Genomic DNA, 25,642 nt, shown 5'->3' on the forward strand with positions numbered 1-25,642 from the left:
GTCCTTGATCCATGGCTCAGAGGGTCATGTGCCAGTGGTTAGGTTTTGGAAGCACTTTAATTTTAGGGACTGGTGTCCCCAAAAGACACTTGGGCAGCTATGCCCTGCAACTCTTCGCCCGCACAAAGTTGGTGGTTGGTGTTCCTCAACACTGACCGGGCTATACCATAGAAATGTTTTGTCTTTCATGTTGGAAGAATATTTTCATGTTGAAAAGGTTAATAATTGTTTTTTAAAATAAAATAAAAATTTGTTTTTACATACCTCAGTGTGATGAGTAGTTGTTCTTGTGGTGTGACTGCTCTCCTGAATGTGGTATCCTTCTTCCTTAGGTCATCCTTCACCATCTCCAAGAGGGTATCAAACCTGTCAGGAGATGGAAAGGAAGAAGCTGTAAAGTATGTTGTAGGACAAGGTGTTGGGTGGAGGATGGGGGAGGTGTGTTTACAGAGGTTTTGGGAGTGTTGTGGAGGGTGGGGGTGTAGTGTATAGCTAGGTATACAGGGGTGTGGGGGTCAGGGTGGTTTGTTTAGCTAGGTATACAGGGATGAGGTGTTGTGGGGGTGAGGGTGGGGTGTTTAGGGATGGTGGGGGTTGGTGTATTTAGGCCTAAATACTTACAGGGGAATAGACATCCGAGTGTAGCTGTAGAACTTCTGTGGGTGTCGTCTGAGGTCCCGGTAGAGGGCCTGAAACTCTCCCTTCCTCTGCCTCCTGGCTAGTAGAGGGTGCACCCACCATCTCCTGCGAGGAGCACGCCTTCTCCCCACATAGTAGTAGGTGAACAACAGGAAGGAGAGATTTCCCAGGTAATACGAGTAAAAAATGACTGGATCCATGGTCCCAACTGCAGTCTCTGTATCCACGGATGGTCTCCACACGTCCACCTGTCTCCAACAATGACCCCAGAGCTTCTGCTGACCTCCCAGACCCCAGGTATTTTATACAGGTTGTTATCTCTTTAAGAAACCGGATCCGGACCGCAACCGTGTTCATACTGCATGGAAAATGGATGCAAACGGACCGGATCCGGACCTGATCCGGATAGGAACCAAACGGATTAGGTCCGGATCCGGTGCGGTCCGGACATCCGTTCTGGTTTTTACAAAACCGCAAGTGTGAACGGGGCCTTACACTTGCCCACTGTGACCGCCTTATGCCATTCTGCCGCATCCTCACTGCAAGGGCCATGCAAGTCTATGGAGACTTGCCCAGTTAACAGAAGCGAAGCAGTGCGCTGGAAGTATCCAAACGTCTGCCTTCCTGATGCAAGGTCTGCAGCAACTTTCGGCATGATCCGTGGTTACCACAATGGATTATGCAGCAATGCGAGTCAATTGGTGACGCAGCAAGTGCAAACAATGGGAGTGCAGTGCGATGTGGCGTGTGGACCATCGGGAATCCCAGGGAAATACTTCCTGCCCTGCAGGGAGTAAATCACTAGCCACGGGGCGCAGCAATGCATATGACCCTGTCAAGGCACCATGGCGCAGGGTCATATGAAGGCTGGTTTCTGCGATGCTGTGCTTGCACCGCATTGTACAGCTTTGTACTGCTAATCTTAGGTGTAAAACCGGCCGGAGAGAAGTTTTTACTGCAGGAAGGCTCAAAGGGTCAGTAGTTCTGCTTCTTTGTACAGCTTATAAAGAGTGTGGACTCTAAACTGCAACTGTGACAGTCTGATGAAATATAAGTAAAGCTATATTACAGAAAATAAAAATATGGTACTATTTTCTTTGCTACTGATGATCTATTTATTTTCGGCACTACACATCCAGTACTATCTCATAGGTTTATTTTCGCTTTAAAGGAATACTGTAGGGGCGTCGAGGGAAAAGGAGTTGAACTTACCCAGGGCTTCTAATGATCCCCTGCAGACATCCTGTGCCCGCGCAGCCACTCACCGATGCTCCCGCTCTGCCTCCGGTTCACTTCTGGAATTTCAGACTTTAAAGTCAGAAAACCACTGCACCTGCGTTGCCGTGTCCTTGCTCCCGCTGATGTCACCAGGAGCGTACTGTGCGGGCCCAGTATGGTCTGTGCCTGCGCAATATCCTCCTGGCGACATCAGCCAGAGCGACAACATGGCAACGCAGGCGCAGTGGTTTTCAGACTTTAAAGTCAGAAATTCCAGAAATAAATTGGAGGCGGGGCCGGAGCATCGGTGAGTGGCTGCGCATGCACAGGATGTCTGCAGGGGACCATTAGAAGCCCCAGGTAAGTTCAACTCATTTTCCCCCGACCCCCCTACAGTATTCCTTTAAGGAAATTTTAATTATTTTACATTGGCAGTAGAGACGCTCTGAAATGCAATTATAAAACACTTTCATTGTACAGGCTTGTTATTTATCACGTTAACGTCTTCTGTACATTCTGATCATCATTCTATAGTAGTGTGTTGATTAGTTGTCATTCTATGGCAATAGCCATGAAGACTGTTGGTCTAATTTTCTTTTAAAGGATTGAGATTTTTACAGTGAAGATGAACTTTCACATATTTTTCTTCTATGGGATCTTTGCAGAAGATAATGATGCTTAGCTTGTCTTGCATAGCTTAAGGGGAGAGACGTGTAAGATTTCCATGACCTCTCACCTCTGCAAAGGATTACATTTCACCCATACTTCCTGAACTGAAAACGTCTAGTTCAAAATCACCCTCCATTGAGACATGTTTCACCTCATCCGCACCTGACCTGTAAGACTGACCTCTCACCTGAACAGCTGCTTTTCTTTTTTATTTATTGACAATTTTTGTGAAATATATTTTACTAGCTGTTGTCAGCTTGACATTCCACTTACTCACTAAGCAGTTTTGAGTGCTGTGTAAACACGCCAAATTATTACTTTTGATTGTATATTCTTCTGTTGTACTGTAGATGATAATAATTGTATAGACACTAAGATAATACACAAATGCAGTGTTTAGCCAGATCAAGTATTTTCTTTTTATAAAATATAGTAATATTTTAGTTATTGGTAGAGTCCAGTTTATGGCTTCTCATGACTTCAGTGGATTTACAAAGGTAAAATCATAACTTTTTTTTTACACCACCCTTGGGATTTGGATTATTCTCTCACCGATCTCATAGCTTGATTATCCTCTCACCACTTACAGCTAGATTATTTTCTCACCAGCCTCACAGATGGATTATTAGTAGCAATAAAACATTGTCCATACAGGAATGGAGTCTGAAGAAGGCTGATTATTAGCTGTAAGATTACTCTTTTTCTTTTAAATTAGCCAAGTAATGGTATCATCCTGATTCAAAACTTCTTACCTTAGCTGGCTTATTCTCTTGCCAGTCTCCCGGATGGATTAATCTCTCACCAATCTCTCAGCTGGATAATTCACTCACTTGCCTCATAGCTTGATTATTCTTTCACCAAACTTTCAGCTGCAATGTTGTCTCGCTCAACTCACAGCTGGATTATTCTCTCACCATTCTCACAGTCGGTTTGTTCTCTCACCAAACTCCCATTTGGAATGTTCTCTCACCAATTTTATAGCTGGATTATTCTCTCGCCAGTCGCACATCTGAATTATGCTCTTGCCATTTCTCAAAGATGGATTTATTCTCATCAATCTCACAGCCGGATTATTGTCTCACCAAACTCCCATCTGGAATATTTTCTCACTAATCTCATAGCTGGATATTTTCTAATCAGTCTCACAGCTGGATTATTCTTGCACCTATCTCATAGCTGGAATGTTCTCTAATCAGTCTCACAGCTGCATTATTCTCACCAAACTCACAGCTGCGTTATTCTCTCACCTACAGGGGCCCATACACTGGTCGATTTCAATCATTGATTGACGCCAATACGAATTTCTGATCGAATAGCCTAGAAATCGAAGCAGCAAGAAGCATGATCGATCGGCCGATCGATTGATTTCCGGCCTATTTAGATCGATTTGCTCGATCGGTCCAGACAGAAAATCTGGATCGATTGGCTGCTGGCAGCAGATCGATGGACCATCAGGTTGCATTGGATCAAATGGTGCAACACTGCACTTTGATCGATTTTCAGTAGAGTTCATTCTGAAATCTATTAGAAATCTGTTCCTACTGTGTGGCACACATCAGATAGATTCGACCTGACCGGCATCTGACAGAAATCTATCTGATGGTCGAATCTGCTGCTAATTTAGAAGTGTTTGGGTAACTTAACTCATAGCTGGAATGTTCTCTGTAATCAGTCTCACGGCTGGATTATTCTCACCAATTTGACAGCTGGGTTATCCTCGCATCTATCTCATAGCTGGATTGTTCTCTTGCTAATCTCATAGCTGTTATTTCACCAATTTCATAGATTATTCTCTCATAGCAGCGTTCCCCCATCAAATACAAAAACAAGCAGCAGGAGTCAGCTGGCTCATCTTGCGGAGAAAGGTATTGGGGTGCGAGAATTCTAGCATAGCCATATATAGTCTCTTGTGGTTCACACTATAGAATTTGTTATGAATCTAAAGGTGGCCACCAACGATCCAATTTCTAGTGAAAAATCGTTCACACGATCAGATAATTCTGATCGGAAGAAAAATCGTTCACTACACCACCAACGAACCAATCTTTGCTTCCCATCTATCACAACCAACAAGAAAATCCAAATTTTGGTTTGACCAAAATCCAAATCGGACGACTATTTTTAAATCATTCGTAATCGATTGGTTGTAAATAATCTCCATTGATGGGCACAATCTGAAATCCAGAATTTCTGATTGAACAATTTTTTTTGCTAGAAATTGGACTGTTAGTGGCCACCTTTAGAATACTGTTGGCCCATTTATAAAGCAGCTTCACACTAGCGATTCTGTATTTATTTTTCCTTTTGCTGATGTTTCCCATTTATAAGGGACAATAAAACAAAAGTTGGACAGTGTCACCACTTAGCTTTCTTTTTGATGCACGCCTATGTTTTATTATCACGGTTTTCATTGCAGTTTTAAAGAAAAGCCATTCAACATCCCATCAACACACTCTAATTATAAAGCAGTATTTGCCACTGCTATATAATAAGGCCCATCAGTGTTGCTGACAGTGCTGTAAGATGGTCACACCTACCAATCTAATGGAGCAATGTTTCATAAATTTAGTGACACTGAAGCGAAAAAAAAGTATGATTTAATGAATTGTATTTGTAGTACGGATAATTAATAGAACATTAGTAGGAAAGAAAAGTCTCATATTTTTTTATTTCCTCATTCTTTAATATTTACACGTTTACAAACTACACTCTGTGTTTTACAATATGAAACAGAGCAGAGCAAATCACCCTTTGCAGTAAAACCTTAAAAAACCACTATCATGAAAAATTGGAAAATGTAAAGTACATGAACAAACACATACAAATGAGAAGTAGGTTTCTTCCAGAGTAAAATGAGCTATAAAATTACTTTTCTCCTGTTTCTGTCACTTACAGTAGTTAGTAGTAATCTGACAGAACTGACAATAATTTTGACTAGTCAAACTCATCATGGGGGATTCTTGGTATTTAATTTATTCTTTATAAAAGCACTCCCTGGAAAGGATCTATACAAAGATGCACGTTGCTCCCAATACCTCTTTGCACATTATTCTGGCAGTTGGACTAAGCAACTGCCGTTCACTAAGTGCTTCTAAAAATTAAGAAAAAAACTCTGAGAATGCTCCATGAGGAGATGGGCTAGTTCAAAACCTGTCAGTTCTATCAGATTTTTACTACCTACTATAAGTGACAACAATATAGGAGACAAGTAAGTTATATCAAATTCTACTCTGGGAGAAACTTACTTTTCATTTATGTGTTTTCACGTATTTACAATTTTACAATTTTTCTTGATAGTGGTCCTTTAACCTCCCTGGCGGTATGATTCCCACGGTTGCGCGGGCGGGTTTTTTTCACTTTTTTTTTTAGTATGTAGCTAGCCTAGCGCTAGCTACATGCTTTCCCCCTCCCTGCGGCGTCCCCTCGTAATGTCCGATCGCCGCCGGCGCCGCTTGCCCATAAGGAAATCCCGTTCTGAACGGGATTTCCTTGAGGGCTTCCCCCGTCGCCATGGCGACAAACGGAACGAACGACATCACAGGGCGTCCCGATCCACCCCATAGCGCAGCCTGGTGGCGATTGGCCAGGCTGCGCAAGGGGTATGCGGGGGGGGCCTGTATCGCAGCGGGTAGCGGCGCATCAGCGGCGGCGATCAGACCAAACAAGCAGCTGGCAAAGTGATAGCTGCGTGTTTGAAAAAAAAAATGATGCAAATCAGCCCAGCAGGGCCTGAGGAATCCTCCGCGGCGGCTTACCCCGTGTCCAGCACGGGGTTACCGCTAAGGAGGTTAAACAAAAAAGAAACCGTGAGATGCAGGTTGAGATGGGTGCTTCAGAAAACAGCGCTGAAGCAGAGCTCAGAGAAGATCTTTTGCATAGATAGCAACTGAAGTTAAACTCAACTCTTCCTGTACTGGAAACAATATGAGACTCATATCTGTGCTAATGTTACATAGTTATATAGTTACATAGTTATTCATCGAGTTCAACCAGTACAAAGTACAACTCCAGCCTGCTCCCTCACATATCCCTGTTGATCCAGAGGAAGGCGAAAAAACCCTTACAAGGCATAATGTTCTATTTCTTAACTGTACTACACATACAAATCATATCATAAGTTTTTTTTTTTTCCACCTCAGATTCCCTTTACCAACATCTCTGTAGTATGAGGGAATTTCTAAACAATCTATTCAATTACATTCAGTCTGTTTCAACCTCATACAGGTTAATATGAGGCTAAAACAGACTGGACGTGCCTGAAAAAAAAAATAAGTGCTTGGTTTTATAGTTTTCTTTGTGTTAATACAGCCTAAACAGTTTTAATAAAAACTATAGTAGTTCCCTCATATAAGATACATGTAGGCAGATTGCCCAGAAATTGTCCCTTTAAATTACTATGTGTATAGTCAGCATTAGATCATGAGCTAAATATAGTCCTAATTAGCCCTTTACAGAAAATACTGTCTTTATGTAGCATAAATGACTAAGTTTATGGTGATAATGTACAGCTCACCACTGTCCCTTTTTTGGAGGAACAGCTTCTTTTTATTCAAATACATTTTTATGTAGCTCAAATGTTTTCTACAGTGTTTTTTACAGAATGCATTGAACAGTCAGTGTCACTAATTGTCCCTCAGGTGGGGCTTTCAGCCCAATATCTCAGATATAGAGATATAAATTATATATATACTGTCTTTTGTCTTTCCATTACAAACCTGAACATAGGAACAGGAATTGCTCAGTTTGCAGCAATACAGAAAACAAACAAGCATATAATGTACAACAAGGTTTATTGAAAGGCAAAAACATGCAAATACATGCAAATGAGAATATCCCAGTAACCCTGAAAGTGCAAACCACATGCAGTCATATAAATGAAATCACCAAGCAACCAAGGAAGTGCAGTGTATACACACAAACAATACCCTGACTAACTATTTAGAGGGCCGGATTTCTAATTGTCATCGCCCTAGGACTGGTGTCACCAACCGCCCCCTTCGGCCTCCCCCCCTCCCGGCACACACAAAATTCTCAGAGAAGCATTTGGCATCGGTTTACGTCATTCTGTAAACTTGTCACGTTTTGCTCTCATTTTTGGGCAGGGGGGAAACGAAAGCCCCGTGTTTGGCCGACAAAATTATGTGATTGAGCGTGGCTCTGCGTGAAGTGAAAGTCAGTACCGACATTTGAAAAAGCGCGGTCCATTCACTTGAATGGACAGTGCTTGAGTGAGGATTGCCACAACCGTCATTTATTGCTGGTTCAGGGGCCTTGTGAATTGGTTATCCTGAAGCAAATAAAAATAAGATACTTACCTTACTAGTCGAAAGACTCTGGATAGCCCAGAGGTTTCCCAGGACTTCTTGCAGCCCATCATTACAGCGCAGGGTGCCTTGGTTTTGTAAGAGTGTGAGCGCTGTAATGGATGAGCATGTCCAAACTAGGCAGGCATGAGTAAAATCTAAGCATGCCCTGTAGAACAAAGACACTCATCCATGGAGGAAAAAAGCTATGCACAAGCACCTTCGTTGTACTGGGCATACACAGTCCTTACTCACACGTGACCAGTATGGACACGCTCGTCCATGGCAGCGCTCATACACTGAAGAAACGTATTCGATCAGAAATGGACTCATCGCAGTAACAGTGGGGTGTAAGTACGGAAAACCTTTCAACTATCCAGAGGTGTCCTACTACTGAAGTAAGTATCTATATATATTGTAAATGTATTTGCTACAGGATTTCTATAAAATAATTGCTAAGTGGGTGGAAAAAAGTTACTCTGTACTTACCTGGAGCCCTCTGTAGTATCTGAGGTCCATCTGTGCCTTTCTGGTCCCCTCTATTGTGCTGCTGTCGGTCCAACTAAAGTCTGCAACTGGCTCAGCTGCAGACTACTGTGCATCCGCTGTCCATGTCACGTTGGCCGTGAGCGTTCTGCGCATGCACAGTGGCAAGTTTTCTGAGCTGTGCATATGCAGAACGCTACTGACAACTGAAGCGTGATTGAGGGTGACAGCGGCACAATAGAGGGGACTGGGAGGAAAGTGAGGGACCTCCAGATACTACAGGGAGCCGGAAGAAGCCTCAGATGAGTAACGCTCAACTTTTACCCACTTAAACTGATTCTAAAGTAAAAAAAAATGATTTGAACTTACCTGGGGTTTCTTGCAGCCACCTGGAGTCATCCTGACAGCCCACGATGTCCTCCTGATTCTCTCCAGCCAGCAGTAGCGACCCCCACAAAGCTAGTCAGTCACCAGCTACTGTGCATGCGCGACCCCAAGCCATGCACACGCCGATTACGATTCTGTGGCCAGGAGCTTTCTGATCCTGCGCAGTACACAAAAATTGCCACTGCGCATGTGCAGTGCACTCATGGTAGTGGGAGTGCGATCAGAGTGCGCGTGGCCCAGGGCCGCGCATGAGCAGCAGCCGGCGACTGGCCAGCTTTGCAGGTGTCGCTGGAAGGAATCAGGAGGACTCCAGGGGGGTTGCAAGAAGCCCCAGCTAAATTCAAATCACTTTTCTTCTTTACTTTAGAATCACTTTAAGGCTTACTGGGGGGGGGGGGGGGGACGCAGTGTGTGTGTGTGTGTGTGTACAGTGTGTGTGTGAGTGTGTGTGTGAGTGTGTGTGTGTACAGTGTGTGTGTGAGTGTGTGTACAGTGTGTGTGTTTTTAGATATAAGCAACACACATTTTTAATACAGCACACTTATGGACAGGTTGTATTACCAAAGGCTGAACTTGTGTCCCTTCTCTGTCCTCCACAGTCCACAGGCTGGTTCAGCAGCAGCTGCAGCACACATCTTCTTTCACAGTCCCCTCCACCAGTTCCGAGGTGCATTCATTGCAGAGCGTCCCTGCCTCTCCATTCCCTTGATAGGCTGAATCTGGGCAGGAGGGTGGAGCTGGAGATGTCAGGTTCCCATGACAGCACGCTAGGCTGTATGAGCGAGTGGCCGTTCCCGGCAGCTGACAGGCATCATGCAGCTGCTAATGCCTCTGCTCTCTGCCTGATTCCAAACTGCATACTCGCCTAGCCGCCCGCAGCACAGCACACACGCTGCAGTGTGCAGATCAAAGCGGGCTGCAAAGGACCAAATAGGGTGAGGTAACTGTAACCTCAGCCTCAGTGTAAGGTCAGGAATGGAGTGGACACAGCTCCTCCCCCGTGTGCCGCCCTTTACAATGTTGCAAAATCTGTCGCCCTAGTCCTGTGTCTTGGGTGCCTTCCCAGGAATCCGGCCATGACTATTTGCACAGCAATATATACAGAAAATATGCACAAAACATACAGCATACATACAGTATATGTCAAGCACGGTGCCTAAAGGAGCAGGTGATAAGCAAAGTCAGAACAGAGTAACAGGGAACAGGTTAATAGCAAACATTAAAACGGGACACCGAGAGCCCAATATAGTGCAGTATGTTAGAATAGTATGATAAAATGATAAAGTGAGAAAGATTATACTCACAAACATGGGTTGCCGTCCAGGCAACCACTATAAAGGCAGGTGAGGAGATTAAGCCTGTCTTCACTCAGGGCTAAGAAGTCGCTCTCTGTAGGATAGAGAAAAGGAGGTAGCACTCCCATCCACCAGGAGTGGACGCAATGGATATGTGTGTTGTACAGAGGCGCCAGCAGGATAAAAGTTCATAAAATTTTTAAAAAATATATATGGAGGAAGTGGTGGACTAGCCTCCACAAAGAAACAGACGTCCTGTTATTATGTAAATATACAAATTTATTATACGATACCCCACAAAGGAAATGCAACGCGTTTCGCAGGTCAAGCCCGCTTCATCAGGCAAACAAGGGGTCAACTGTTGGTAAAAATACGAATAATGACACTAAGCAGAAAATAAACGAACGAGGCTATACAGTTGCTACAGGCTGTGGAGAACAACAGACGATATTGTTGATATGTAGTAAAAAAAAAAATCACATAGAATATACATTAAGATCACTTGAAATGTACATATGGTCTATGTGCATGATGTAGTTACATAGGGAATATTGGTGGATAGTACAAAAGATGATGGGGGAAAAAGTTAATGGAAGTGGTTGGGGGTAGGCCTACCCCCAACCACTTCCATTAACTTTTTCCCCCATCATCTTTTGTACTATCCACCAATATTCCCTATGTAACTACATCATGCACATAGACCATATGTACATTTCAAGTGATCTTAATGTATATTCTATGTGATTTTTTTTTTACTACATATCAACAATATCGTCTACCCCCAACCACTTCCATTAACTTTTTCCCCCATCATCTTTTGTACTATCCACCAATATTCCCTATGTAACTACATCATGCACATAGACCATATGTACATTTCAAGTGATCTTAATGTATATTCTATGTGATTTTTTTTTACTACATATCAACAATATCGTCTGTTGTTCTCCACAGCCTGTAGCAACTGTATAGCCTCGTTTGTTTATTTTCTGCTTAGTGTCATTATTCGTATTTTTACCAACAGTTGACCCCTTGTTTGCCTGATGAAGCGGGCTTGACCTGCGAAACGCGTTGCATTTCCTTTGCGGGGTATCGTATAATAAATTTGTATATTTACATAATAACAGGACGTCTGTTTCTTTGTGGAGGCTAGTCCACCACTTCCTCCATATATATTTTTTAAAAATTTTATGAACTTTTATCCTGCTGGCGCCTCTGTACAACACACATAGGTTAATAGCAAAGTAAAGACAGGTTAGCCGGTTCCGCAACAGGTTAGCAAAGACAGGTACAGGCTCTCCTGCAGAACGCATCTTCCCTGCCTTACCATGCCCCTGTACTGCCTCTCTAGCGTATCCACACCTCCCCCGTGCTCTTGGGGAAGACCCTGGAGTTGCAGCCATTTTTTTTCCATTAAAGTGAAACTAAAGGCTTAAATACTGCAGGAGCGGTGAAATTGGCTCTACCTGATCTGGCTCGCCCCTGGATCAGGTAAGCATGCATTTCATAAAGGTATGCCACCAGTTTGGGTTCTCTTTAAATAGTCAATGTGATAAGCATCAGGATGCAATTGGTGGTGTGAACCTATACAAGGTGCTCCTGAATCACCCACGGGCCAAACAAGAAACTGCAGGTTTTTTTCAGGACCAGTATATATATATATATATATATATATATATATATCTCACCTGCTGGTGGATGGCAAAAGTCCAGGGCTACTGAAATCCACAGAGCCATCTTCTGGTGGAGCAATGAAAGTCCAGGGATGTCCAAGTTAATTCTACCACCGGCAGGCAGAAGATGTCAGTGCATGATGCCCAACACTCCCATAGTGGAAATTCCATGCAAATAGCATCTCTGCCAGGAACTGAATTAGGGACACTAGCACTGAAAGGCAAAAGTGATATCCACTTATTGCTTTAGACACAAATCTTTGTACTTTTTCTTCTAATGAACTTTTGGGCATGATGCACAAATCTGTATACATATATGTATTTACCTCTTTAAAAAGTCCTTTGTGTTAAATGTTATGCCCACTCTAGAGCCACACACACACACATGCTAAATTAAAATTGGCTGGGGCAGCTCAGGCAAGAATCTAGTGCAGGAGTGGGAGAGAAGTTTTTGAATCATGGGCCACAAAGGGTTTCTTAAAGCGGGAGTGTCACCATAAAAATCAACTTTCAACAGCAACTGGTCTGAGTATATTAAGTGATAAAGATGCTAATCCTGCATTTAAAACTTTCAAAAGTTTTTCTGCTGTTATGATTTGGAGTTATCACATATTTTAGGAGCACTGGCCCTTTAGTAGTCAGTGCCAAACAGTTGCATGCTGGGGGTTCTTTTTATCTATAATATATTCCTCCTCTTCCCTTTATTTCCCTGGCAGCTGCTCATCTGAAAACTGATCCCCTGCTCACTTGTGTTTACAAGTAAGGCAGAGGGTGACTCAGCGATTGGAGGAGAAAAGAAAAAAAGTTAAGGGAAGAATGACATCAGTATTTAGCCTCAGCTGTGGGCAAAAGACATGGCCCCCACCAGGAACAGAATTCTCTTCATTTACTATATAAAATTCACTGAAATCAAATGTGGACAGTACAATACATGTGTTATGTAAGTAGATCAAGTATCTATCTATCTATGTGTGTGTTTTTTTCCTGGCATAGTATGGCTGGTCCTCCTGCTTTAAATTAGAAGGGCCAGACCAAGAGCAGATGGATGTAGTCATTTAAAGTAAACCTGAGGTGGCCCAAAAGACTCATATCTAGATGTCTAAATCATTTCAGTAGCAACATGAGACACAGTGGTGTAGCTGCAGAGTTCTGGTCCCAGATGCAAAACGAACTAGGGGCCCCCCACTGACACCACCAAGACCCCATTCCACACCAGTAGCCATGTCTGTCCCCTCTTACTCCAGATAATATTTAGTAGCCATATGCCACTGAAATGATTTAGGCATCAGTGGGCGGGATTAGAAAAAGACTATACTGTATACATCTGTCCAGCAGGCCATTGTTTGCCCATGCCAGATCTAGCATGTGTATGGGATCAACACGATGTTGCCAAAAGATTTGGCATGTTAGGTCTTTAAGGGATGACCAACATCCACGCGACCCTGAGTGCATTGTTTTCCAGATCATCCTGCCCACTGAAAGACGCTTTGTCATGTGCCATCCCCTCTTCTCTGATCCATAGTATGAATTGTGTTTCTAGCCTCTAGGCTAGTGATGCATCTGTGGAGAAGTCAGCCTCGTAATGTTGCCCAAACTAAAAAATTCCAATTCAAGCGAGCGACAGTCCTTGTATATGTGTATGAGCCTTTAGGTACTGAATTACCTCTCACCAAGTGTTAATATAAAGAAAGATTAGAGATTATAGACTAGTATATATCAATTCTAGATTAGTGATATACAAATTATGGTGGGACAGGCACAAAATTACTGTCCCTATTTTCATCTCAGAAAGTTGAGAGCCGAGAGAAAGCTGGTGCTTATGTTTCTCAGCTCCCCTGGGCATCTTTCTCATCTGGTACAGCCAACATTGAGGTTATTTTTTACTGAGCACTGACTGAGGTTTGTTAGAAACCAGCTCCCATAGGCGCAAAACCTCTAGAATAAGCAGTTATTTGAATGGCTGTGAAATGAATAACAACCTTTGTAAGATCTTTGTCTGTAAAACACGCATCAACTTACACTCAGAGTTGCATACTGTAAATTCAAGCGCTGAATGTGTATGCAGTGTGGAATGTCTGGATTTGCTCATTTTATCCGAATGTCAGGTCAGTTAAGGATTCTGTTTCCTTTTTGGATAACTTTGTAAACAGGCTAGTTTAGCTACAGTGCACCAGCAGTTGTGAACAAATGTCTAGTTAAAAATAATAAGGTTCCTACTTATTCTTTGTTGCAGAGTAACCATTAATGACACAGTCTGTTATGCCTGGTACCCACCATGCAATTTTCCATCAGATTGACAGTCAAATCGATTATTTCCAACAGGTCTGATCTGATTTCCGATCGCTTTTCCGATCACTTCTATACAAAATCGATCAGAAAACCGATCATGGAAAATGGCAGTGTGTACTAGGCATTAGATTTGTGCACATCATTGAAGTCAGTGGCCTGTTCAGGAATCTGAAAATCAGGCTTGCAAGACACCAAAAACTTAAAAAACCTCCAAATTTGCAAAGACAAGTATGTTCCCAGCCTTAGGGTGCCAATTTGATCTAAGAGTGACCACAAGAATGATTTTTCAGCAATAGGGATGGTCAACAAGGTGCAAATAATTTTGGGTACTATTCCGTTAGCCGGGCGCAACCACCAGGTGGCGTTAATTACTATTCCTGCTCCAGGCCGCCATGGATAGTAGGTAAAGATGTAACTCTCTTTCAGTTTTGATACAGTACATATAGTACCTGACTCTCCCCTCTTATTGAGTGGTGCGACATACTACACCCGTCCACCAGATTACAGATACATTTTGGTGTGTAAAGATGTAACTCTGGTGGAGTTTTATCGCCACCTAGTGGATGCGCCCGGCTAACGTAAAAAGAACCTAATTTTGAGCTGCTGCAAAGTCATGCAATTTTTTGCAACATGAAAATGGATCAATCAAAATAAGTCAAGGCGGGATTTGATTGGTCCAATTTCAAGCTGCATAAATTTGCATAATTCTATAACAACATATTCCTCACCTCCACAAACCAGTCAGCATAGGGACCTCATTAAACCTACCAATATGCATACATGGAGATAACCTACAAACTCCATGCAGATAACATCCCAGCCTAGATTTGAACCAGAGATTCTCACTCTGCAAGGTAGAGCGCTCGCCACTTAGTCAATGTGGTGCCTAATAACAAGCAGAAGCAAGGTGTCCCACTCCAGATATAGGTCTTTTTCAGTGCTAAAATTAAAAAGCAGCTGTCTGAAATTAAATCAAGAAAGTGGTTTTCTGAAACAAGGCACCATTTGCTGTCAGCAGGCAGTAAAATTTGAGGCAAATGTCTAGCAATGTAAATGGTAGCTTAAAGCTTACACTGTGGTTTAACTTCAGAAGTCTCCACTAGGTAAACACTAGGAGGGCATGAAGGGATCAGTTTTGGAGTAACAGCTGGAAAACCACAAGTTGTCTCTGTGTTGGGCCCTGTGCAGTGCAGCTGGTGAATATGTACCAATTATCAGGCCTTGAGAAAAACATTCCACACCTTGTCATTTAGTTCAATCAGACCCACTCAGACCACCCTCATCTTACATGCAACAAGACACTGTGCAGCGACATCTGAAATACTAAACAAAACTGCTGTAGCATTCATGCACCGCTGTACTGGGCTACGTTTGGCAACATACCAAAAATATGTCTGACATTGGAAAATGTACCACTGAAACTCAACACTGACATTTAATCAAAGCTCCCTGTAGGTGTGCAGATTCCATATAGATGGGTTTATTAAACCAAACTTAAAGAAATTGGTGCTTATAAATAATATGGAAAGGAGTGTGAAAAAGAGCTGCTTTGTATGCAGAGCATTTTTTTTCCCAGGCAGCTATGGGAAACCTCACCATATTCAATGCCATAACATTTAATCTAAAACAAACAGAAAAAGTAGTTTACCATATCAGAAGTTTACTATATAAGAATTGGTCATACATTGTATATTTATACAGACGCATTCAGAGCCGGGACAAGGTCCTCCAGCACCCAAGGCTGAGACACCAAAGTGCGCCCCTCCATCCCTCCACCCCAGCTGTCACACACTGATTGCTATTAGACTAAGAGGCACCCCAGGGCCCCCAACACCTTAATCTCTAGTTATCTGGCTTGCAGTCACTGCCATGTATCCCCTTTTCTTATTTCTCTCTGCTTCAAACACAATTAGGAATGACAGCTGAATGAATTCTGCGCCCCCTCCTACACTGCGCCCTGAGGCTGGAGCCTCTCCAGCCTATGCCTCGGCCCGGCCCTGGACGCATTTGCTGGGACCTGAGGACTGAGTTTACTATATCCAGAGTTAATTATATCAGAGTTTATCATACCGATAGATATAGACAGATTATATATATATATATATATATAGATAGATAGATAGATAGATAGATAGATAGATAGAGAGAGAGAGAGAGAGAGAGAGAGAGAGAGAGAGAGAGAGAGAGAGAGAGAGAGAGAGAGAGAGATATGAGATATATATATATATATATATACACACACACATACATATACACATATTCCTAAAATTTGTAATCAAAGCGCTCAAGAGCTGCAGTGCAAGGAAGTCTTACCCAAGGACTTCTTACTGAATAGATACTGACCCTAGCCACATTATGAGTAATCAGCAAAAAGGACCACCCTTCTTTTTAAAACCCTACTAAAATTAAGTATATAATAATAATAATAATAATACTGAAATTAACTAATTTTGCTGTTTATGTGTGAGGCAGAGGGCAAAACAGCTCCTGTGTGGGTAGTTCACAGGGGGGAGAATAACTGCTTTAATAATAGAGAAGATATGGAGTAGCTTGTCAAAAAACAATATTCACCGGAATCATCCTTGAGAAAAGGCATGTACTGTATATGAGGCCTGTTCTTGTATGCAATACATTTACACACACGGTATGTAAATAAATGAAATCCTTTATAACTAATACTGTGCAGCATGCTTTTCTTTAATTCACATTTTGCTCCCATATCTTTATCTCAATAGCTTTTATTACTGATCTATATAGCATGTTCTATTGTGCTGTACAATAGAAAAATGTACCCATTGTTTACGTCCTAAAACCTTTTGTTCTTTAACTACCATTCCTTTTTCTGCTCTGAAATATCAAATAACATGAGACTCATTTACTAATCTGCAGAACGTGCATCCTTTACTATACTTGGCCAGGCGACTTGCATTTATGGCCCATACTCACGGGCTACAATTGTCGCAGCAACACGCGGCGCGCGCGTTGCGGCGACAGGTCGCCCGTGAGTATGGGCCGTTGCACGCGCGCGCACACCGAACCGTCGCACGTCACTGCTGTCGCCGGGCGATTGGCACGGTCAATCGCCTGGCGACAGTTGCCGCCGCAACTCCGCCGCAGCTGTCGCTAGTCCGCGTGAGTATGCGGACTAGCAATAGCAACCTCTTACTCCAATACGGCGCTTCCGGCGGCGGGGGAGGAACGCCGGCGACAGCTTCCGTCGCAGGGCTGGTCCCTCTTCCGCGTGTGTACGCGGAGGGACCTGGCGACGAGCTGTTGCCGGCCTGTTGCGCACACGCTCACGTGTGCTGGCGACAGGCCACTTTTGAAACCCATGAGTACGGGCCATTACCTGTATATGGAGCAATTCCACAGCACAGTGTAGACATGATCAGCTTTCCAGAGTCTTTAATACAACGGATATGCAATTGCACTGTATAATTTCCACTTTATATAAATTTTTATGGCTTTGCATTTGCTTTATGATAATATAAAGGCAATACCTAACCCACTAAAGAACAATAATAAATAAGATTTTATATATAATAATTCCAACATTTGTATAGTGCTTTTCTCTTGTCGGACTCAAAGTGCTTTCGAGGCAGCCACTAGGACATGCTCAGTAGGAAGTAGCAGTGTGAGGGAGTCTTGCCCAAGAACTACATACTGAATAGATACTGGCTTACTGTATAGGAAGCAATTTTATCAAGCAATTTTACCTGTGACTAAAATGTGTTGTTTCCCGGAGAGAAATTAAGGGAAGCTCAGGCATAATTCAACTCTAGTTCTAGTACAACATTGTAGATCACACTGAGCTTCTTTACTCCATTAATAAAAAATATACCTTTTGTTGCGATTAATCAATCAATAAATGCACAGTAATTAAATTGTATGAGCATAGCTTAAAAATGTGCGTCAATTTGTAGGCTTTGTACAAATGTATGCACATAAAAGCTAAGTCATGTTTAATCAATACATTTTTGTTAAATGTGTTTGGCTCGCATGCTTCTATCAGATAACTATGAATTTTTCTATAAGGCATAACTTCAAAAGAATGTCATTTAATAGCATCATCAATTTATACATTTCACATAAGGTACTTTTTTCTAAAGAAAATCTTTAAAAAAAATGCTAAAGGTAAAATAAGAGATTTAAACAGATAAGTCCCGCTAGAAAACGTTAAACGTGACACTTTAATTACTTTGTAATTACAGCTTAAAGATATTTTGTACCACCTACTATTAGTCACACGGCTTTGTGTGTGTTCGCACACACGTGCGCATGTTCATTCCACATGCAAGGAAATTCTCGTTTAGTATATCCGGTAATGCCAGGTTTGTGGGGTCCACCAGAGAATAAAGTAGATCATGACTGCATCACAGTCTTAGTTAAACAGGTCTGTAGTTTTTTTTTCTTTTTACATTACATATATTAATATACTGTTATGTACAAAACACTTGATCAGCTAGTGCCATTAACTGAAACTTCTGTGCTTTGCAAAAGCTACCCATAAAAAAAAAAATACAAAATAAAAAAAAAATACAAAAATTTGGCTTTAGCATTCTGGCATGGTTCATACAATAGCTGCCTGATCCAAACTGTAATGTGAAGAATAGGCGCCATTATAGGGTCCGTATTTAGTAGCTGAAAGTTAAATTCATAAAGATACTTTGATTTCTAGTGTAGTCTTGAAGACACTGATGCCTACTTTCCTGAGTATTGAGCACCCAAACACTGGTCAGTGGTGCTCGCTGAACCTGCTGACATGTAGACACTTTTTTTCATTAACTTTTAGCGAAGGGAAAAAAAAAAAATCAGTCAGTGGTACAGTATTTGATTTACTTCAGCTCCTTAAGAGAATCACTGATCTGACATGCAGTAAATAAATGTGAGACTATAATAAGAAACAAGATTAGTGCAATTCTGGAAAGTCCCAGGTCTTGATCATGAGATATTGTATTTCCTGGGATGTGAAGTCATTGTTTCTGTGAGCTGCAGCACCTTACAGCTTCTCTCAGTTTCATTGTTCCATGCTTGTTTAACTCCTTACCGTAACAAAGTAATATCAATGCCTGTGTGCGAAGACTCTTTAGAAATGTGCTTCACTGAAAACATACAATTTAGAATTAAAATGAAATAAAAATAACTAAGGATCGATTTCTACTAGGAGCCGCAGCCATTGTGCGATGCATGTCTATAGAGATTCTGGTGCTTGCTGAAGAAATCTGCAGCATGCCGTACAGATTCGTACAGCAGTGCAATCTGAAAAGCAAAGCCATTGAACAGATGGGCAGTGTTTCTCCACCCCTCTCACCTGCGGAGGAAACCCTGCAGATTTGTGCCGAATTTTGCATTAGTGGAAATAAGGCCTAAAATCCAAAAAAAAAAACCCAACATAAATGTTCTGTGTCTTATCTCTTATCTTTATTAGTGAGACTGTTACTTTACATTCTACTTATAAGTGTATAGAGAGCTGCATGTTAAGATAATTGTCCACTCAACTAGAATGCTTACTTTTTAATAACAAACTACGTAAGAGCTCCTTTGCTGACCTCTTCTAGTATTTATGTCCTAATTTCTTGTATAAATGTTTTTCTGGATCCGATGCAGATCTTCTTACAATTGGAACATGTACACAAGTTATGCATTTTGCCACTTCTAACATGCCGAATCTGCAGAATTGTTTTATGGCAGTGTTATTATTTACTTACACGGCCAGGAAATATTTTTGCCACAAAATTATGCACTACAACCACTGCTTTTCACCCCTTTGGGACATTGGCAGTATGAGATAAGGGGGGCTGCTTTGTTTGTCTGGATGGTTATTTTCAGAAACTACTGGGTAGAGTAGCACTGTGTCACTCATCAAAGAGTTACAATGGCTACAGTTAAGACTATAGCTGGATCCTGAAGAAAGAAAAGGGAAACCAGGGACCAGCTGGAGATTCCTCATGGAGGTAATTATACTATCTCCTTCCCACAGGAAATTATTGAAAGTTTGCCCTGAGGTGGACTTTAAACTTACCCGGAGTCACAATGGGCAGTACAGATTGTGCCAGAGCTGTGACCAATTAGCAGTAGTAAATTCTCATAGAGCCTCTGGTAAATAAGTGCAAGAAATTGGGATCATCATAAGTTATCTTGGAGCAGACCTCATCACTTTTGTACTGAACTCATATGTGTTCTTATAGTGTCAAGTCAACTGGCCCTTATGCTTCCAGTAGACCAAGGAGATCATGTATAATGATGCAAACAAAGAATAAAGAAAAGAAGGCTTAAACCAGTTTGGCTTCTCTGTAAACTGACCTACCACCATTTCACCTTTGCCTGGAGTGGTTTCCTTCGTAGTGTGTAAGCAACACAACTTCAGATTAATAAATTCCAATATTGAATTGTAGGCGATTCTATTGACTCAATCAACCTAAATTACATGTTTGTTAATTAAATGTCAATCTTTGAATAAAGGTTTGTACATTTGTACTTAAAATGATATCTGAAATGCAGTCTTACCTCAACAATGCTTTTCAAGTCCTGTACATAGGTCCTTTCAGTCTGCAGAATTTCTTGGACTACTCTGTCCACATACATAAGCTTGGGACTTGTGGGCTCTATTGCTTCAGACTTTGAACAGTTTTTGACCAATCCTTTGGACTCCTTCCAAGGCATGGTCCATCGTTCATCAGAGGGCTTTTCCCTTTGGCTTCCATGAACCTTTTCCCTTAAACAGTTAGTCCGAAGGTCATCATTTGACAGCTGCCTGGAAGGAACCAGTTCTAGTTTTATGGCACCAGCTTCTTTATCTTGATGAAACAAACCTAAGTGACTATTTGATGCCAAGGTCATCCGACTTCCAAATGAACAGTGGCTGTCCCGGGAAGATGCAGATGAGGAAGTTGAACCAAAGCTGACAGGTCTGTCACTGTCTGACAGCTCCATATTTTTGATCCCACAGAAGCGGAAATGTGTGCTTGTCCTGTGCAGATTTCCCTCTGCTGTTCTAGGGCTTGGAGGTTCTCTTACAGATGGATCAAGAGATGGATGATAGTCATCTAAAAATAAATTATTTTAAAAAGTTAGAGATTTAGTTATGGATTAATTTTTTTTTTTTTTGAGAGAGATAGTGTTTGAGTGAGTGAGTGGGTTAGTGGGTGTTGGAAGGGTCAGAACAGGATATCTTTGAGGGCCTGTTTCCACTAGTGTAGAAATCGGGCCGAATCCGCAGAGTTTCCCCGTAGGCAAATCATGTGTGGAAACTCTGCCATAGGGAATAATGCTGCCCTCATCCAAATCGCTTGCTATAGCAATTTGAATGACATTGCTGTCAATTTTGGTGTGAGTGGCAGCAAATCTCATAGCTGTACATTGCACGGCTTTTAGCTGCATACTTGCAGAAGAGGAAGTGCCACCACGCTACTTGTAGGACGCGCGGCGGCTAGTGAAAATGGGGCCTCAATAACTCCCTGGAATTCTGCCCTTAAAGAATCCACTTGTGACGTTATTTCACCTAAATAAGAGCCAATATTTGTCAAATTCTATTGAAAGACCATGATAACACAAAGGACAAAGCAATCTGTGTTTGAATAAAATGCAATGTGAGATTAGTAAAGCATAAACGAAACCATACACCTTTTCTCTGACCGATAAGAGACTGCTTACCAACCATACACTTCACCCAGCTAAACATGGCACATTCCATTTTAACCACCCCCTCCCCCCAGAGGAATAGTTTTACAGCAAAATAACCAACAGTATACTAGGGTAATGACGAATATTCAAAAATCTGTTGCAGTGATTAATAGGGCAAGGGACAGCGTTTGGAAGAGCACATGTTGTAATTACATAATTTCTCTTTACATAGAAGTCATTATTCTCATCTTTCATAGCTCCCACTACAGCGACTGACTAACAACAGTACAAAAGAGGATTATTAATATCATTATGTGCCTCCCTCACAACATCCATTCAAAACAGAAGGAGAGATTGTGCAGCTGAAACTCCACTGGCATGGTCTGCTTCTTGAATTCAGTCAACATAACAGCCGAGGTCTCCTACCAGCATCACTACAGCGGACCATGTTTGTTCATTACACACGCTAACCCTTAGCAATTGTTTTGATGGGGTCATGGCAGGGCCATCTGTTAAAATAAAACTATACAGTAGATGACCGACTGATTGAAAGAGCTTGTTATTAAAAGGCACATAAAAAATAAACAAAATCTAAAAGCTATGTCATGAAGTAAAAAATGGACCCGTAAACATTTTACTTCCAGCAGTGCAGTCTACAAATGGCCACTAGCAAAACTTTCTATTAGACTGTCAAGAGGAACTTATCCATTTTTCTAAGATTGTATTCTCATTAGCAAGTAAACTGGTAGCTTTAGGACCCATGAATACTAAATGTTGGGAAGAGCATGTTAAGTTTACCTGATGGCTGAAATCAGGAACAACAGGCAGATCTGTCCTCAGATGGGGGCTCTTGAGATACAGGTACTTAGTGAAGGGTGGCTGCTGGGGGCTTAGGGAAGCCCCAGGTAAGTGAAACTAGGTGTCTAAAGTAAGTTTACAGTTCCGCTTTAAGTCTCCATCTACAACACTAACAATATGTTCAGCATGGGACAGTCATCTGTTACATTTGACATTAACTATGCAGGATTGCAATTTGTCACTCATGTTGCATTGTACAATATGTCTGTGGATTGTGATGTAAAATAAACTTTGTGAGTAAATATAGCAAGCTGGCTGAGACATACAAAGGAATAATGGATTGCTTAGCTGCATTCCCAAGGAAATGTCATCTGCCTTTCAAATAAGTCCCATTATTGTTCTGTTCTTCCATGAATTTAGTTAGACTTCCCACCCTTAGTGGGTTACACCCTTCTCAAGAAATATATGGCTTTGCCGAAAGCTTTCTGAATGACGCTACACACATGTATTCTGTAGTGGACCTTTCAAGCGTGACTGATTTATTTGTACACCTAGAGGCAAGGTTTACAAAACAGGTGACCCCCTTTCATTTCTTTTAAGTGAGGCAAGACGGGGAAAAGGCAATATTTATGCAGCAGACAGAGCCAAGTTAGACGGCATAATGCATTACTGAGCTTTGTTGGTAACATGATAATGGGATTCCCCTTCTTTTATTTCTGGACAGTGGGAAATCGGATTAGAAAAATCACATGAAGCGTAACACATTCTTCTGAACTCTGCACCCAGGAAATATTAAAATGACTCAAAATATAGAATTTGTTTTAATGTTGGGATCTTTTAACTTCACATTTTTTGTTTGTTTTTTTAAGTATTGTTAAGCTTACAAAAGGACATGCAAATAACTTATTTGTACCAAAGTTCAGTTTGCTTCTGTCTCATACGAGACATACCAATCCACATCCAATATGTGTATGCAATCACAATGTCATCACAAGCTGGCACTTAAAAAAAAAAAAAAAAAAAGGACTCACATTGTTATAATGTGACTAGCTGATAACCACCACTGTCAGGAATATAGCTATGAGGCTGATAATGTTAAGGATAATAACAGAACATATTTCTGTCCTGTTTCTGTCTACTGGGTAAAACCTCAGATGTGTATTGTGCTTGGGAGTAATTAGTCACCTGGCCAGAGTAAACTGAAGTCTAATGTAATTCTGTATGTAGATGTCCATTACCTCTCCCCCATTGTCCAGCAGGGGAAACTGTGTCTACTGCTAATTAGCTGCCAATTGAGGAAGAATAGGTTGGTCAGCATGGCTTTTGAGTCTGGAGTCAACCATTGTCCCATTATACAAGGCAAGCCTGCTAGAGTCTTGGGGATAGGGGGAAGCTGACACCTGAATGTTTGAAATGTATTTGACAGCCTACTGGAAATGATTGAAGGGGTGAAGTCCTTTTGATACCATTTTCTACCTGTGGAAATTAAATTATTGGTGGAGGTGCAAACTATATCCTTATCTTTGATCAGCTGGAAATCCAATTATGACTGAGGATGTAATTAAATCTAGGTCCCCCCCGTCCACACAGGCTTACAGCCTCGAGGCGAATATTTCATTATAAAAACCAGGGGACAGCTACCTTAAATCAGTCCCCTCCTGATGGTAGCGGCAGCTGGTCTCCTGGCCCAAGCTAGTGGACTCCTGGTCTAACCAGAATTGTGTCCGTCCACAAAAGTCCAAGGTTCTTCTATCTGGATTCCTGTATTTTGGTAAGCAAATTGCTTGGTGTGTATCTTTGTAACCTCTTATTTTTGTAACTTAACTTGTAACATTTTTACTTTGTCTTTTTGTAATCTTTTGTATATATTAAGTTCTGCATTGTTCCACTTTTTTCCCTGGAATATTAAATTATTATTTAACTAGCCAACCCGCGTCGTAGCATACGCCGCATCTATCTATCTAATAGAGTACGTGCCTCAACCTTGAAGCAAGAAGAAGTAGGCTTTCCATGAGAAAATGTATGCGTGCTCAAACACCAAGTTTAACCCTAGCAAGTCTGGCTTTGCAAATCCGGCCTAATTGGCTATTCATGAGGCAATGCTCATGCAAATATGCATTTGCTTTCCCATGCCAAACTATGCAGGGTCAAAAAACCAGTACTGCAAAGTGCTCTCTCGCTGCCTGGGAACCACAGCGGCACCCCGGAGTGGGAGGCTGGGTGGCGCAGCCGCCCCCCCAAGCGTGGCCAGCGCTGGGGAGAGCCGTCCGCACCCACCTCCCAATATTAAAAACAGCCACTTACCTTAACGTCCATTGGGTTCTGCTACATGCGCATTAATTTTCTCATGGAAAGCATTTTGTGCAGTTTGTATCCTTTGGAGGCAGGTGGTGGATGGCTTGCTCCGGTGGTGTGAACCCTGGAGTGAGTGCGCCTGTCCTCCCCCCCCCCCCCTCTGGAGTGCTGTATGTGAGCCAGCCCTGAGCTCTAAAGCTCGGGGTGACCAATGCTTCTCTCCTTTCTCATGTGGTGCCCCCAAATTAATGCGCATGTAGCAGAACGCAATGGACGTTAAGGTAAGTGCCTGGTTTTAATATTGGGAGGTGGGTGCAGACGGCTCTCCCCGGCGCTGGCCACACTTGGGGGGGGGGTCTTCCACGCCACCCAGCCTCCCCCTCCGGGGTGCCGCTGTGGTTTCCAGGCAGTGAGAGAGCCTGGGACCCTGCGGTCCCCCCAGTTGTATAAAAAGGGGGCATTGGGAATCCTCCCCGTGGCGCTCCTGGAGGCCTGGAGCACACCAAAAACTGCTAGCAGATCCGCAAAATGCTAGCAGATTTTGAAACACTTTTTCTTATTTTTCTGTAGCATTTCACCTAGCATTTTGCGTTTTTGGTGTAGTAGATTTCATATATTGTTACAGTAAAGCTGTTACTGAACAGCTTCTGTAACAAAAACGCCTGCAAAACCGCTCTGAACTGCCGTTTTTCAGAGCGATTTGCGTTTTTCCTATACTTTACATTGGAGGCAGAAACGCCTCCGCAATCCAAAAAATGCCTCACCTCGGGAGTATGCGTTTCAGCAAAACGCCTCCCGCTCTGGTGTGCACCAGCCCATTGAAATAAATTACCCAAGCGTATCCGCAGCCGCAAGTGGATCGCAAAACGCTGCCGAACCGCTCTGGTGTGCACTTAGCCGGATAGTGCTAATGTAGCATGTAGCAGGGTGACTGCTTTGTGGTATTGGTTTGTGCATGCATTTGCAT

At 42.2% G+C, this 25,642-nt stretch overlaps 1 protein-coding gene across 1 annotated transcript in view; it reads right to left on the reverse strand.

The window, feature by feature from the left end:
• PLEKHG1 (pleckstrin homology and RhoGEF domain containing G1) overlaps window positions 1-25,642 on the reverse strand; it is a 192,366-nt gene that overhangs the window by 97,423 nt on the left and 69,301 nt on the right. Inside the window, exon 2 of the mRNA XM_068233407.1 lies at window positions 20,467-21,005. Within this exon, the coding sequence (XP_068089508.1) occupies window positions 20,467-21,005 (539 nt within the window). The remainder of the gene's footprint in view (window positions 1-20,466; window positions 21,006-25,642) is intronic.

The sequence above is a fragment of the Hyperolius riggenbachi genome, chromosome 4 (genome assembly GCF_040937935.1).
Source record: "Hyperolius riggenbachi isolate aHypRig1 chromosome 4, aHypRig1.pri, whole genome shotgun sequence".
In the NCBI taxonomy this organism is placed as follows: Eukaryota; Metazoa; Chordata; class Amphibia; order Anura; family Hyperoliidae; genus Hyperolius; species Hyperolius riggenbachi.